The 16,279-nt window shown below is 54.1% G+C and overlaps 1 protein-coding gene across 1 annotated transcript in view; it reads right to left on the reverse strand.

Annotated features, from left to right (window-relative positions):
- Positions 1 to 736: 736 nt before the first annotated feature.
- C13H1orf127 (chromosome 13 C1orf127 homolog) overlaps positions 737 to 16,279 on the reverse strand; it is a 39,827-nt gene continuing 24,284 nt past the window's right edge. The window contains 10 exon segments of the mRNA XM_032494794.1: positions 737 to 1,721; positions 1,724 to 2,143; positions 2,176 to 2,371; positions 2,373 to 2,465; positions 2,565 to 2,690; positions 3,209 to 3,470; positions 6,257 to 6,298; positions 6,301 to 6,448; positions 6,582 to 6,823; positions 8,388 to 8,574. Coding sequence (XP_032350685.1) covers positions 1,422 to 1,721; positions 1,724 to 2,143; positions 2,176 to 2,371; positions 2,373 to 2,465; positions 2,565 to 2,690; positions 3,209 to 3,470; positions 6,257 to 6,298; positions 6,301 to 6,448; positions 6,582 to 6,823; positions 8,388 to 8,574 — 2,016 coding nt within the window. The 3' untranslated portion in view covers positions 737 to 1,421.

Below are 16,279 nucleotides of genomic sequence, written 5' to 3' on the forward strand. Positions count from 1 at the left end.
GTTTCTCTGCCCCTTCACACGCGTGTACGTGAAAATTTCTCTGTCTCATTCACCTTTCCCTTCCGAGCTAGAACGGTGTCTACCCAGAAGATGCTGGTCCATAAATGAGTGATGGGGTCCAGAGTAAGCACTATGGGAAGGCAAGTGATCTGGGGAGCCAGCCAACAGTAAGTCCATCACATCAGTACTGGGCTCTAACCGCTTGCCCACCAGCCTCTGAAGACCTTCTAGCCCTGAAGCCATGGACTCCCGGAGCGGATCCAGGCTTGGATCCTCATCAGCCCAGGCCGCCCAGCCAGGTGTCCAGGGCAGCAGCCAGAGGCTTGGTCCTCCTCCCACTGGCTTCCCCTCTAGGTGTCAGGCTTGCCCTGGCATGGGGGCCGCCATCCCTGGGCAGCAGCTGCCCACAGGGGAACCGCCTGGCGGGGCGGGGGACTGGCCTTGGAGTCACGGCTTGGATTCAAGAAGGGAAATCATCTGAGCTTTTAAAAAATTAAATGGAGTCAGTAATTTGATTTCAGAGAGAAGCTGAAAACCTCGTAATGGCAGGAGCAGCTCAATTCCGTGGTGAAAAGGAAAAGCCTTAAATGGGGCTATTAAGCTTTTGCCTGGGATGGATCTGCCCGGAGAAGGAGGAAGGGGGGTGCGGGGGGGGGGGGGAGAAGTCGTCCTCGAGGTAGAGACCGTTTATCAGCCAAGACAACCCTGATTAGGTATTTATTTATTTATTTCTCGTTCCGGGCGTTGCCGAAGGCCTCCTCTCCTTGGCTGCGTTTCAAATCCCACTTCCAGTGATGGGCCGGCCTGGGGGTGGGGGCGGGGTTGCCACTCTTCCAGGGAAACACAGTGCAGCTCTGGCTCAGGCCACAGATGGGCTTCTAGGCCAGGGAGTCCGGGAACACTAGTGTCCCCAGGGGTCCGCAGGGGTCACGGGGGCTGTCCAAGCCAGCAGGGTACCAGCTGCTGCCATGGGAGCCAGAGGAAGGGAGTGGTGAGTCATGAAAACAAAGCAGTGACACTCCTCGTTCCTCCCATGGGGTACTTTAGAGACCTGGGGTCACGGCCCCCCAGGGCCTGGGGGAGGGGGCCTCTCACACCGTAGGATTTTTCATCACCCACTTCCCTCTGCCAAAGATGTCTGAACTATAACTAAAGGCTTTCCATGCTCTGCTGAAATCAGCGAACACCCCTCTGCCTGGGCCTGGGTGCCCGACTAGTCAGCTTCTCAGATTTGCAGGATTTCTGGGTGACTGCAGTAATAACCTCAAGGATGGTTCTCAGACTCTGAGCTAGAGGCCTGTGTCTGTCCATTTTCTCACCTGCCCCTAAACCCATTCGGGAGGAACTGAATCTCACCCTCTGTTTGACTGATCAGGAAACTGAGGCACAGAGAGGTTAGTGCCTTGCCCAAGGTTACACAGCTAAAGAGTGAAAGGACAGGGACTTGAAACCACAGCAGCCTGGCTACAGAGCCTGCAACCTTTCCCCTCCCCCATGCCAAGTGCAAAAACATTGGGCCGTGCACTCATGAGCAGTCCAAGCAGGGGGGAGGCATGCCCAAACACTGCCCACCTCACTCCTTTGCACTTGGCACCCCCTGGGGAGCTCCCAGGACTCACCCCAGCAAGAATGCCTCTCAGAAGCCCCTCCATGACGTTCTGAAGCTCAGGAGGCCTGTGCCTTTCAGGGCTGGCTGCCAGCGTGAGCTCTGTTGGCTCCTGCTTTGTGGGGGGGTCCCCTGGCCAGCATGGAAAGGGTCTCTAGGCTCGGCCAGGCTGGGTGAGGGAATGTCTGTAGGAGCCTGCAGGCTCCGAGTTTGCTGGATGTGCATGTAGCCCCTGCTCAGCCTCTCCACTGCCCAGGCCCGGCCTAACTTGAGGCCTTGGGCTCTGTGTGACTGTCCCACGGATGAGGCGGCAGGCTTCTTGGAGGCGGAGGCCAGAGGGCTCTTGGGAAGAGCTGTCAGGCGGCTGCCCCCTGCTGGCAGCTGCTCAGGGGTAAGAACTGGTGGGGAAGGGATGGGGGTGGGGGGTGGCGGGGGAGTGGGGGTTGCTGCTGGGCCCACCCTGTGCCTCCTGAGGCCCTCAGATGGGCACTGCTGTCTGGCTGCTGCCACCACACCTTGGAAGTGTTCACGGTTGGGGCAGTGACTGGGGCATCTGTCCCAAGCAGGAGGGTGAGTCTTGGCCCCTCCATGTCCTGACTCCGGGATGACAGGTCCAGGTGCCATCTGGCCCCGTCCCGGGTGCCTCCATTCTAGAGGACATTTCCCAAGTCTCCAGGGGAACAGTGGGAACCCAGTACCTCTCAAGCTGGCCGGTCACCCTAGAGCCTTGTCCGTGGCTGGACCTCCTTGCTGGCCTGGCCGGGGCCCCCGTGTGGGCTCATAGGCAGCCGCATTGCCCCTGTAACAACCCTCCAGCAGGAGGGGCCTTCCTGGTGGCTGGGAAGGGCTCTGCTCAGGCCTAGACTATCAGGGTAACAGACGGCCTTGAGGCCGAGAACACTTTGGACTGCTCGGACCCCCAGAGAGGCAGCTGAAAAGGAGACATCTGAGGACAAACGCGTGGTCCAGGCCTTGGGGCGGGGAAGCCTGGACGGCTACTGTGGACTCTGAGGTCATTGCAGCTGAAGGCGGCGGATCCAGGTAGCACTGCTCTCCCGGGGAAGGCCTAGGGGCCACGCCGATCCTCTGGGAAAGGGGGAAAGGGAGCCAATCGTTTCCCAGCTTCCTCCACAGGTTTAGCCGTGTGCAGGAGGGGTCCAAGCCCCTTCTTCAGCGGGAGAGCAGCAGAGAGAGAGCAAAAGCATCAGAAGTAAGAGGATGTGGCTTCGGTGCTCTGAGGATGGCAGCACAGAGGAGGGCCTGTGGCAGCTGCAATCTCAGGTTAGTTCTCCAGGCCTGGCTCCCAGGCCCTGGCAACAAGGTCCTCTGAGACGTGCCTCAATTTCCCTCCTGTTGGTGTGCACAGCCTCTGACCCTCCCCACCACCTCCTTGAGCCTGGCCCCAAGGCCCTGGGAGGCTGTGAGCCAGGCAGGACAGCGGGGAGTGGGGCTGCCCTCAGGTGGGAGCTCTCAGGGGTCCCCCGCCTTCTCTGGGGAATGGTCTGAATTTGAGGAGGAGGAGACATGGCCAGAGGTCAGAGTGCAGCTCCCTTTGGAAGAATGATGCTGAAAGAGAGGGGCCGCGTGCCTGGCTGAGTTCACCACTGCCTCATGGGGATGGGCCCTTCAGGGGAAACCATGGGTGCAAGACAAGGCAGTGGACGTCCATCGGTCAGTCCATGTGAAGGCTGACAGGCAAGGCTCTGAGAAAGCCCCTCCCGGAGGCCCCTGAAGGCAGCTGATCCTGCAGTATGGACCTGGGAAGAGGCAGCAAATGGCATTTTTGCTGGAGGGGTCTCCGGTCCTGGGGGTAGTGGGGAGGGAGTGGGCCTCAATGTGGCAGTTGAGGCAGACAACTCCCTTCCTGAGCCACCCAGAAGGGAAAGAGGAACCAGTGCTTCTCCTAAGGAAACAGAATCCTCCCGATTCCCTGCTGGAGGGGCCACATGGGTCCCCTTTTTACCGACAGGGAAACAGAGGCTTCAGAGGTCAAGTTCAAGCACTGAGTCAGAAACTGCCTTCGCTTGTTGAATTTCACAGACCTTCGACCTGGAGTCCTTTTTCAAGATGATGTGGGCATCAAAATCTATTCTTGAAACTGAATCACAGAATTTCAGGTTTTCTATAAAGAGCACCCAGCCCCAACTCTCTGCCTCTCTGCTTGATGTCACCAGCTGATTTCATCCCCAGGACATTCCCTATTTTGAGGCCAAATCCATGAGCCCAGCCTCAGGAGCCTCACAGAACCAGACTCTGCCTCAACCCAGCTGACATCCTGGACCAGATCGCTCTTTGTCGTGTGTGGGAAAGGGCTCCTGTGCAGTCAGATGCTCAGCGGCACCCCTGGCCTCTACCCGCCACATGCCAGTAGCATCTCCCCACGTTGTGACAATCAAAGATGTTTCCAGACATCGCTAAATTTCCCCCGGGAGTCCAAAATCCACCCCCAGCTGAGAGGCGCTGGGTTAGAGCTTGCAAATTCTGGCTCGCGGGTCAAATATAGCCCTTAGACATGTTTGGTTTGGCCTGCAGAGGGTTTTAAATATTTTTTAAATTAACTGACAAAATTTTATAAACAGCTTCTTCTGGAAAGTCAGAAGGTTTGGCCACACTGGCCTGCCTCCCTACAAGGCAGGAATCAGCTCCAGCTAAGTCAGGCTGCTCTCTTTAAAGGGGTCTGGTCTCCAACACTGAGCTTCGCAGCCTTCATCATCCTACACTTGGGCCGTGGGTTTTCTTACCCTCAGTTGGTTATACCCCTTGCCTCACCCCTAGGGGCATTTTCACCAGTAACTCCTGCTTTAAAATGTAAAACAGCTGCAGCTAAAACCCCTCCTCTGGGTTTCACTTCTCCAGGCTGGACACTCCATTGCCTCCACAGGCTCCTGACACCTCTGATCTTAAATAACTAGGATTTCTCCCATAGGTTCTAACCGCTTTTGGGTGGGGAGGAAGGAGATTAAAACAAAAAAAATCATCAATTGCTTAGGCAAGCTTAATATTCCACTATATTAGCCACATGTTACCGCAAAGAAATGCTCTTTGTCTAAAACTTTTCATTTAATTCCTGGTGAAAATTCACTCCAACGAGCATCTGGACATAAGTGCTTACCAAGGGCAAGGCACTACGATCAGAACCGTGAAGAGTAAAACGCTGAACGGGACACGGCCCCTGATGGTAAAAAATTCACAGACTGGAGGGAGAGACAGGAACATGCATTAATAATTGTAATAAGAATAGAAAGACCTAGAAACGAGGTGCAGGGAAGGTGTGCTGGGGACCAGCGAGGGGAGAGATTCATTCTGGCTGCTGATATTAAATTAATAAAACGAGGACGAGAACATTCTTTCCCCCTGTAAATCTTTCCAGAGAGGCCAAAAATCCTTCCTAAAATGTTCTTATTGCTGTTGCCCAGCTATTTTTGTATTTTATTTACTAAGTCTCTATCGAGAACCTACCCATTCTTCAAAGCCCAGGACAAAGGCCACCCGCGCTCCATTACAACTCTCTGAACATTTCTTCTCTCCCCTTCGAGAATGGACAGTACTTGAAAGCGAGGTCCAAATCTGGTGACCTCTGTTCCTTCTGGGGCCTCACATGGGGCCTCACTCATGGCAAATACCTAGTAAATATTTGCTGAATAAAGTTCTGGCCCTCCCTTTCCAAAATCAACGTCATCGCCGCAGGAAACTTGTAAAATAAAAACAGCCGAAATGTGTAAAAACTCTCAGGAAACATTTCCATTTTTAGCAGACTGTTAGAACTCATCTCCACCCCGCCTTTTCCTTTGTTTCTAATTCAGAATTTGGGGCTAGATGGTAGGCAGTCCCCCTTTTAATCTTTAAATATAGTTCTGAATATAATTACATTTTTATGCAGCACCGAAACATCATATCCTGGGAACGGGGCATTCTTGCGCTATTAACATCTGAATTAAATCTCCTTCGCGTCTGTCTTCTATTGAGGATAGTTAGGAAGTCTAAGATGAAAGTGATCGACATCATTTGTGAATTATGTGTATTTCCTTATGCTGTATTTCAGTGGGTTTTGCTCCTGGTGGTTTTGTGAATTCCAGGTTGTCTGGTAGCAGTGCTTTCACCAAAACCCCTTTCAAGATTCAAATCCCAGCATCCTGGCGTGGAAGACGCACAGTACGTTTAGAAGAGGGTTTGTCTTGGGTTAAGAAATAAGTGGCATCGCGTAGTGCTCTTTGCCAAGGAGTCTACTCCATCCGGTAAGTGACCCGAGGAACCAGAGCCCACACAGAGAGCTGGGCGATCGAAACGGAAGTGGCTCATCTTGTGTGGGGAACTCCGCTAAGCTCTTAACTCCCACTGTCTCCAGTTCTCACAACGGGTGCCGCTATTCCCATTTTGCAGAGTCTCAGTAAGGTTAAGCCGCGTACTGAGGTCCTGCAGCTAGCTAGAAAGTTGGTGTGCTCCCCACTCCCTCCCTGGCAGTTTGACTCCAAAGTCAGAGACCACATCACACGTGGCTTCCACAGCACTCCTGTTCCTGTGCCAGTTCCAGCCAGTGTGCCTGACCCCCATTGCTTCCTCGGTTGGGTGTGGGACCTGTCAGGCCCAGGAAAGGAAGCTTTGTCACGGGAGAAGGAACCACAGGGCCAGCTGGCACAACCTCCTGGTGACGCTCACCCACACACTGGAAGAAGCTCTCCACCGTCCAGAGGGTGGGGAAGCCATCTCGGCAAATTCCAGGCTCAGGACCACCCTAGAAAGCCTGCTGTTCCCAGGGCTCCTTGGGGCTCCTGGCATTGCAGTGGGGCAACGAGGAGTTGGTTGCACAAAGCAGGGTGCATCCTGTACCATGTGGCAGTCTGCCTATGGGGCCACCCAGGCCGAAGCGCGAGGGCTCAGGTGTATAAGTGGCAAAGGTCCATCTTCTGCTGGCCCCACAGTTCTGGTCTCACATCTCTGACTCCACGTGGCATCAGTGGCCCAAAGGAGAAGGGGCCTGCAAGTGGGACAGGACAGCCAATGCCACCAGCAAGACCCCGACCTGGACCCGGAGCATCCCAGCCGCGGGGATGCTGACCACCACCAAGCCCCTGTTTTCAGTCACCGTGAAGGTACAGGACTGCTGGACTCAGAGGAATTTTCGGCTCAGGCTTTCCTCCCGGTGGGAGCCTCTTTTGACCAGACCCAGTCTCTGCTTTGGGATGTGAACTAAAACCTTCAACTCTGGCTGGGATGACACTGGAATGGGAAAGGACACGTGACACAGAAAAATACACACTTTGCAGGCACATGGACAAAAGGGTGATAGCAGGACCCCAGCCAGGGGCCACACCCATCGCCAGCACAACACATTTTCCAGATCTGTGACGTGAGATGACCTGGTGTTTGGTGTCACCGCCTGGGCCGGAATGTGGCTGCACTGATGAGGAAGAAAAGGAGAGGCCACCCGCAAACATCCCGGATCCTGCCATCTGCAAAGGCCCGTAAGGAAGCAGATGCGAAGAACGTGGCTGCCCCTGGAAAGCTGCAGAAATGTCTCTGCCAAGACTGTCTTCGGCTCGGTGACCCAGCCTGCTGCCCCTTCCATTACCAAAGCTGCTCTTAAGAAATAAAGCTTATATCAGTTGTTTACACTTTAGCAAGAATTTCGTTGTGTCAGCCCTCTCACGGGGACATTTTAAGCCAGCTCTGCAGTGGATAAATGAAAGCATTTGTCTCCAAGTAAAAGGATTTCAAGCATCATGAATAAGGAAAGAGATGTTTGGGGGCCAGGCAAGGCCATCCCCAATGCCCTAAACTCCCCAGAGCCCCATCATGAAACCTGGTCCATGATAAAATTCTCTACAAATGTCAAGTCTTAGTCATCTCTGATAAACCCACTCGGAATGAAGCCTTTGATCCACCTAGCTCTGCATGCAGAGTTCCCTAGAATTTAAATTCCCTGGAGGGAGGAAGTGGTCCTCCAGACTCCGAGCCCCTCTGTATTACACCCCAAGGTGAACGAAATAACGATCACATACAGGGTGTAGCTCAGGGGTCCCAAGCACACTCTACATCCCAGCCACATTCCACACACACTCATATCCCCCACGAAGAGCAAAGTTCTCTTTGTCCCAAGCAACTCAGGAATGCATGGCCAAGACTGGGGCTAAGAAGAGGCGAGGTGGGGTTGGGACCATGGGGATAAGGTGCCCAGGGGAGGGAGGAACACAGAGAGGATAAGAGAGTGATGAAGCAGGAAAGGGTGGACATAGGGCCCCTGAAGAGTAGGCATGGTAGCCGCTCCCCAGCCAGGGAGGCCGGAGCCCCCCGGGGTGGCCAGCACTTGCTGAGGCAGTAAGGCTCCCCGTGGCCTCCAAAACTGCTCCTTCCAGAAGCAAACTCCTTCCACAGGGCCTCCCTCCCACATTCAGACCAGCCTCTTGATTGAACCCCCAAGTGTCACAGAGCTCAGGTTAGGGACTGTTGCTCCAATGCAACCAGGAAATATTATTTAGCCGGGATATTTTTAGCAGGTAGCGGGCTCAGAGCAAATGTCATGTGAGCCATCTTCTCTTACACGGCAACTTTGGGCTATTTAAAGAGCTGGTAATTACGCTCCTGCCACCCTGATCAGGACGAGCTGAACGCGTGATTGCAGGGGCCCCTCATCTGCCGTGTGGAGCACTTGACGCTAATGGGGCCCAATTTTCGAAGCTGCCTGCCTAAATCTGTCCGGTCTCCAGGTGGACATGTGAATTGGCACGGAAATGCCAGCAAACTGCTCTTTGGAGCCTCCGCGAGGGTGCTATGCCTCCAAGGCCCCAAGCCTGGCCAGGCTGCTCCCCACCACTGATATCTTGCCTCTGGACAAAGTTTTACCTTGGGCTTTGGACGGTGAGGATGTGGTGGTGATGTCCACGTGATAATCATGGTGTTGATGATCCCATCAGGCTGGCATCTTCTGAAGAAGCCACCAGCTCCCCTCAGAGGGACAGCAGCCACGAGGTCTGGAGAAGCAGGACACATTCATAAACAATCTGGCCAAAACAGGGTCACTAGGGGGTCAAGGAGAAGGCACTTCAGGGGACACTCAGGAAGGTGACAGGGCCAAGAAAAGATGGGCAGGACCATGAGGCTGGGCAGCAGGCCACTCAAGGAGAAACGCAAACTAGACACTTGTTCTCCCCAGGCACCAGCAGAACAGACCCTTTGCAGAAGCACCGGGCACAGAGTAGGTACATTATGTGGCTGAAAGAACGAATGCGCCACTATTCCTACAAGCAAGGCCAACGGGCGACCCACACTCTGCCCAGGTGGAGTCCTGATCTCTGTTCCCTTTGCAACGCTGTAGTGGGACATTGGCAATCGGGGCTTTGAATAAAGGCAGGTGCCTGGAGGGTGGGAGGCGGGCAGAGAGGGGCTCCAGCCCCTATCCTAGGAGGACAGTAGGAGGAATTCAGGAGAAGGCTTGAAGGGAAAGCTCACTGACTTCAAATATCCAAAGGGATGTGAAACAGAGAAGGGATGGGCTTCTCCCCAGAGACTGCAGAGAACAGACTGAGGACCAGAAGGAAAGCTCAGGGAAACCGCTGTGCCATATGGAAACAGGTGGCCTTGCAAAGGATGAGCTCCCCATCACTGGAGACTGTGCAGAGAATCTTAGCATGGGAAGGACCTCAGAGGCCTCCTGCCCAGCATCCCACCCAAAACTGAGGACCCCTCCCGGGCACCAGGGAGAGGCTTCCAGCTTCAGCTGCCAAGACATGGGCCCAGCAGAGTCGGCACTGTCCACTAACCCACTCCAAAGGAAAAGAGAAGTCAAAACCTGCCTTGGAGTGTCCCCAGGCACCAGGTCTGGCAGAACCTTCCAGAAAGTTGTCTGCCTACCTGTCCACTGGTGCATCCCAGGGGTGGGGCGGGGAGACCTGCAGAACAAAGAGGAAGCAACACCTCCAGGCAAGTGGTAAGCAAAAGTGAGAGTAAACAATTCTGCCAGAGCACAGAAGCGCTGGCAATTACCCCAGCAGGAGGCCGGTGAGAGAGCCGTGCAGCCAGGTTGTTTGCTCATTAAGACAAGAAAATCATTTATGTTCTGAGACTTGAGTGTCAACAGACCCAGGGAAATGTCGTTGCCTCAGCTGCCGCCCTGGGCCTGGCCAAGGGGGCAGCTGGGGTCCCGGGCGCAGCTGGTGATGCTGAGAGCTGGTGCGTGTGGCAGGGACGCCGTCAGGACCCACTTTTCGCCCAGTTATCTTCCAGACTCCCCCACCCCCACCCCCGTCCTTCACCCATTTCTCCCTTGCCCTTTCTCTTTCCTCTTCAGATCCAACAAGTAAGGGTTGGGGAAGTGCTTCCAAGGGCCGGCACGCTCACCAAAGTCACTGTACCGTGAGGTGACCACCCATCCCCGATTCCCAGGGACTGAGCAGGTCCCCCTGTGTGGGACTTAGTGCCAAAACAGCAACAGTCCAATGCAAACTGGGACAGTCGGTCACCACCGTATGGCCTGTGAGCCTTGCAGCCACACCATGGGGGGCACCATTCCCCCACTGCACAGAGGAGGGGAAGGGGATGGTGTGGGCAGGGCACCTTCCCCAGAGCGCCTGCTGCAGCCCACACCCTCCACCCTGCCCCTCTCAGTTTCTTCTACTTGCTCCAAACCCCTCTTTGCGTTTGCTTCAGACCTTGGCAGGGAGGTTTTGGCACAAGGAGGGAGTCTCGGACCAGCAGAAGGCCCCTCGGAGATCATCTGACCCCTGTCCCAGTATAAGGTGGGGAAGTCTGAGGCCAGAGGGGCTGACTCGCCTCGACGATGCCCCCACCGAAGACCACCCCCAACTCCTCCACATGGAGGGACAGAGAGGGGCTCCCAGGAGCAGAAAGAAGCCAGCGGGGTTGGGAGGAGACCCCAGCCAGCTGAGCCTTCTCAGCTCCCCAGCTCTGCTGCCCCTTGGCCAAGAGCCCCTCCTGGCAACAGGTCCACGACAGCCCAGGAGGAGCCCCTTGAATGACCCCCACTGTTTCCTTGTCTTTGGAGGTGCCGCCTTCACTTGGGGAGTGAAGAGGCAGGAATGGGCCCAATGCCTGAGGTTTGGTGAGAGGATGGAGAGGTTTTGGAGTTTGCCTTTGCCACCACCAAAGCATCCCACTCTTCCCACACCTCGTCCTCCGCTGCAGCCTGGAGGAAGACAGAGAAGCCCCTGAAGGCTGGGCTTTGAGAAGGAGGGAAAAGTCCTGCTTAAGGAAGGAAGGGAAGACAGATCAAGAGCGAAGCAAAAACTCACCGTGCCCTTTAAGGCCCCACACGGAGGCTATATTTAGGACCGAGGACATTCCGCAGGACCTCGGGCAGCCTTCTCTGGGAGCAATCGCTAATCACTGCATTGAGTTTACGGGTGCCCCTGGGCACACTTAACCCAGGGCAATGAATAGTTATTGCTGGGCCTCCCGCTCGGGGCCTGTGGGCACACTTAAGCGAGTGCGCAGATCTCTGCGAGCGGGCATGGCTCCGGTACACCCTTGGGCACCCTGCGCCTTCAGTGGGGAGAAGCAGAGTATTAAATATCTATGTGCCCTGTGCCCACAGCTGCATTTAGCCAAGGGCAAGGCCGGCGAAGCTGCTTTAATTAAAACTTAATGCAAGTTCAAGGTGCAGGCATTGAAGCAGTGGCTACAGAAGTCACCAGGAATGAATCAGTCAATTGAATCAGGCTCTCAGGTGGGGGAGGGGGCCAGGGCAACGGGGGACCCGTCTTCTGTCATGTACTTGCCGCCCACTTCTCTGGGTCTGTGATCTGGGACGTGGGGCCACCGCACACTCCCACACCTCGCTTGGTAAATGATGCTGGGATGCGGGCATCCAAGCTTCAAAGACAGGTTGTTGGAGACAAAGCAGGCCCCTGGGCTGGGAGCCAGTCCTGCTTTTCTCAGTAACTCGGCCCAATGTCTTGTGACACAGCAACACCGTCCCCCTGGCGGCAACTCCCAGAATTACAGGTCCAGTGCTGAGGGAGAAGTGACCAGCGTCAGAATTCAAAGGAACACCCTGGTGGCAACACTAGAGGATCCTGAGGTGCAGCTCTGTGATTCTTAGGAGGACCAGCACCAGGCTTGGGGTGGCCACTTGTGCCACTAAAAAGGCAAATAGGCAGAGAAAGCCCAGCCACTCTGCCCCGATCCTTAAGAGTGGGAAGCAAAGGAATCTGAGAGGCCCGCCCATCTTTCCAAGATGGCAGGGAGCCGAGCTCGGAGCCAGAGGAGCACAGGTCCTCTGAGCCATGGGCCGGGGACTCTCTCTGCCAGACACACCTCTTTAAAAATTCAGACCAGAGGAGAGACCCTTCTTGGGGGAAAGCTCTACATCTCTTTCAAATCTGTTCCCTTTGCACCAGCACGGCACCTGGCGTGTAGTAGGTGCTTAATAAGTGCTTGTTGCATGAATGGTGATTGTCATTAGCAGGCTTTTTGAGCCAAACTCCTCCTTTCATTTCTCCTTTCCTCTGTTTCCTGATCTTCAAAATGGAGACATGACACCTGATTGCACCGGAGATACTTTAACGGCTAAAAGTCTATCATTCTTTGATGTTACCCAGGTCAAGAAGGAGCACCCAAGCCAGCAACATTTTTCAATGGAGAGAGAAAGAACAATATTGCAGCTTTGGTGACAACCCCATCCTCCCCCGTCCCCAGGGCCAGCTACGTTGGGAAGTGGAGAACATTAGCTCAGAAATCATTAATACTCCCACCCCTGCTCCAGCCTGCCTCCTCCCAACTTGCTCAGATAACAGCCCAGCAGACCGGGCATCCAGCCAGTGCCCACAAATGTCTTCAGGAGGGCCATGCCACACGGCACCTCCAGCTGCCACCTGCCAGCCCAGCCCCATCTTGAGACTCAGGAGCCATGGCCGCTGGAGAGAAGCCCAGCCTGGGGTCCCCCCACCCCCGGGCCTGCAAACCCATTAGCTGAGTGAATGTGGGCCAGCAGTGGACACACTCTTGGCCCGGCCTGGACGTTATCACTGGACACTTCATTATGCAGCAGTCACTCTGCTCCAACCTTTTCATCCCCCTCTTTGAAATACTCTGATTCCAACCTGTAATTTGCTTTCGAGAAATAGAGCAAATTTCATGAGTGCAAATGAAAGGAAAACACAGTTAATAGGCTGCAATTATAGGTCAGGTAGTCACTGACTGACTCTTCACAGCAAATATGATTAACATCCACCCACTGGAAGCCAGGCAGTTCTTGAGGAAGAGGCTAAGCAGCGAGGCTTCCGGGACTCAACACCTGGGCCTGGTGGCTCAGCCCCGACCAGGGACGCTGTCAGGGCTGGGGAAGAGTTGCGGAGTTCAGGAAGATCAAACCTGGCCGGACAGAACAAGAGCTGGTGCCTGAACATCCCTAGACGGATGTCGAACATCCGCCCTCATCTTGCCTCCCTCGACCCTCATGGGTGTCTCAGCCCCGACCAGGGACGCTGTCAGGGCTGGGGAACAGTTGCGGATTTCAGGAAGATCAAACCTGGCTGGACAGAACAAGAGCTGGTGCCTGAACATCCCTAGACGGATGTCGAACATCCGCCCTCATCTTGCCTCCCTCGACCCTCACGGGTGTCTCATAGGATAGGCTTTCTGATTCCCATCTTAACATGAGGCAGTTGAGGCTCAGAAGAGGTAAATAACTAAGCCAAAGGCTTGTGGCCACTCTGGGACTGGATGCACAGTCCAGTCTCATTCATTCCTGCACTTGCTGTGGGCAAGACGGAGCTTCAAAGATGTCAAACCAGTGAGTCCCACAAGAGATGCTGGGGCTGACCTCATTCAGCCACATAGGAAGAAGCAGAATTGAAGCTTTGTGGTGGGGCCTGAGAAGAGTGTGTATTGATGGGGTGGGAGGCTAGGGATGTCAAAGAGGAGGGTGATTGCAGAAAGGAACAGAGAGAGAAGGAAGAGGATGGTTCCCAAAATTTCTCCCCCTACCATGGACCACAGCCGCCTCAGGAGAAACTCTGGGCTGGGTCGAGGAAGGGAGGACAAAGAAATGAAGGCAAGAGGAGATGGAGGTGAGGAGAAAAAGAGAAGAGGAAAACCTGAGGGCCCGTGGGGCCGTTCACACCCTCTCAGGGGCCAGGCGGTGGAATCGATGCAGCGGGACTGCCCAGTGAGCTGCAACCCTCTGGGCCCCAGGCCATCAGCTGCTGCCTAAATCAGGGTGGCTCCTTGTCCTTCTGGCCCCTAGAGACGCATCAGCTCCCCCTCAGACTGGCATGAGCCCACTCCTCCAACCCCAGCCCTGAAACCTGCTTCCCTGAGCCTTCCCTGGGCGGGGCCCAACCTGTGTGGGGCCTGCAGCTCATGCAACTTGGGAGAAGGCCCTTCTTTAAGAAAATATACACATAGCTTACTTTTGCGAATTTTACAGAGTCTTGTGGTCTTGTGAGCATGCGAGGGGCTGCGCAAGCGAGGGGCCCTGAGCTTGTGCTTGGTCAGCTCCACAATTGATCAGCATTTGCTCGCTTCATTAAGCACTGACTGAGCACCTACTGTGTGCCCGGCCCTAAGGCGACACTGTGGGGATGACTCCCCTCCCCCAAAGACACTCCAGACCTAGCAGGAGATGCTGCTTTTTTTTTTTTTTTTTGCAGGGGTGGGAGTGATTACATTTATGTATTTATTAATGGAGGTACAAGGGATTGAACCCAGGACCTTGTGTATGCTAAGCAGGTGCTCTACCACTGAGCTGTAGCCTCCCCTCTAGATACGTTATTAATGGTGGCAGGTACAATGGTAGAAACAGGTACAATGCACAGAGGAGGAGTGATCAGCTATTAGGAAGACTGCCTGGAGGAGGCAGCATAGGAGATGGGGTAACAGCTCCTAGTGGTCTTCTGAGATCTATGCCCATAAACTCTGAGAGGGCAAGCCTGGTCTCTCTGTCTCCCTCGGCTTGGTTTCTAGGGAGGAAAAGGGACAGTATTCCTTTTCTTGACATCCAAACTCAGGCTTAGCTCCTTTTGTGACCCAGGGTGGAAGCTTCCCAAGAGACATCATCAGGTCTGACACTTCCCTACCCCACCTCCTTCTGCACAAAGCAGGCCATGTATCAGGCTTGAAAAACGAAGTTACCGTAGGGATCATGATACAGGAAGTAGCCACACTTAGCAAGAGAAGAATCGCTGGGGACCCTCCAGGTCCCCATAATGAGAAGAGGACAGAAACGTGGGTTGAGCTGCTGAAGCCACTTCTCTGTGAGATCAGAAATCTCAGACACCAGATATAAACCAAAGGGCTGCTGTGCCCAGAAGCCCCTTACCTGTAAGAGATTTTAAAAAACAGCAGTCATAGGAAAAGGCCTGGAAAGGTTTACACCAAAAGGAACTCCCATTGCTTCTACCTTCAAAATATATCTAGGATCCTGCCCCTTCTCCCCACTCTGGTCCCCAGCCCAGGTTTCTGCTGCTACCTCCTCCTTGTCTCCTAGCTTCAATCCCTAGCCCCTAATTGTCTATACTCCACGCAGCAGCCAGCAGGATCCTTTTCAAAAGTAGGTCAGATCATGTCCCTCCTCTGCTCAAACCTCCCCATTTTTCACTCTGAGGAAAAGCCAAAGTCCTCCACAGCCCCAGTGGTTTTGCCCCTCGTCTCCCTGACCTCTTCTCCCTTTGCTCCAGCCACAGTGACCTCCCTGCTATCGCTCAGGCACGCCAGGAACACTCCTGCCTCAGGGCCTTTGCACTGGCTGTGCACGCTGCCTGGTGCGTGCACATACAGCCATACAGATACCTGTATGGCTCACTCCCTCCGCCTCCTTCAAGTCTTTTAAAAAATGTTGCCTTTTCAAGGTGACCCACCCTGACCCTCGTTATCCTGTCCCCTGCTTCTTTTCTCTGTAGCACTTTATGCCTCCTAAACTTAAGGCTCGTCTCCCTCCACCCAAATGTCAGCTCCACGGGGCTGGGGAGTCGGTTTTGTTCATGGCTGCATCCCTGGTGCCTTGAGCAGTCAGGGATATAGAGGGCTCTCAATAAATATTCGCTGAATGAGTGAAACACAAAGAAGGCTCTCTCTGCGTGGGCAGAGATTATGGGTAGTTTTTATTATCTTCTTTAGATTTTCTCTAGTTTCCATAATTATCTCGTATAGCTTTTGTCATTTTTTTGAAGTCATTTTTAAAAGATAGGAGTTTCATTTTCAAATCCTTGACGTAATTGCGTATTTGATAGGAGATGAATACGCTATTCCAAAAAACAGCTCTGGAAGCCTTTCTGGGGGCGATTCGCTGGTGACGCGCTTTCCTTTTAAAAGCGTGCAGTTTCCACCTCTATCTTTAGCAAGCGATCAGGGCTGTGCCTCTGGCAGGGGGAGGCTCTGAAAGGTAGATCACTGGGGAAATAAAGTGTCTTAGCCTGGATGTGCAAATTGACCTGGATCGTTTTAGTTTTGCATTCACGTTTGCACTTTGTAAATATTTGCCTGGCATCCCGCTGCTCACACCTGCTCGCTGTCCCCTCAAGTTTGTGGAAGGCAGCAGGCACCATCATCTCCCCAGCCCCACCTGGCGCTGCTTGTGCTGTTGCTTGAAAAGAAAACTCTCCCACGGAAGCCACAGGTGTCTCTGACAGCGCCTAAAACTAATGGCCTGTGGCTGGCCGCTGTGACTAATTCTCTGATTATTGACTTTATGATTTTACGCTTAAAACTTCTTTATAATAA

The sequence above is a fragment of the Camelus ferus genome, chromosome 13, assembly GCF_009834535.1.
Source record: "Camelus ferus isolate YT-003-E chromosome 13, BCGSAC_Cfer_1.0, whole genome shotgun sequence".
Lineage (NCBI taxonomy): Eukaryota > Metazoa > Chordata > Mammalia > Artiodactyla > Camelidae > Camelus > Camelus ferus.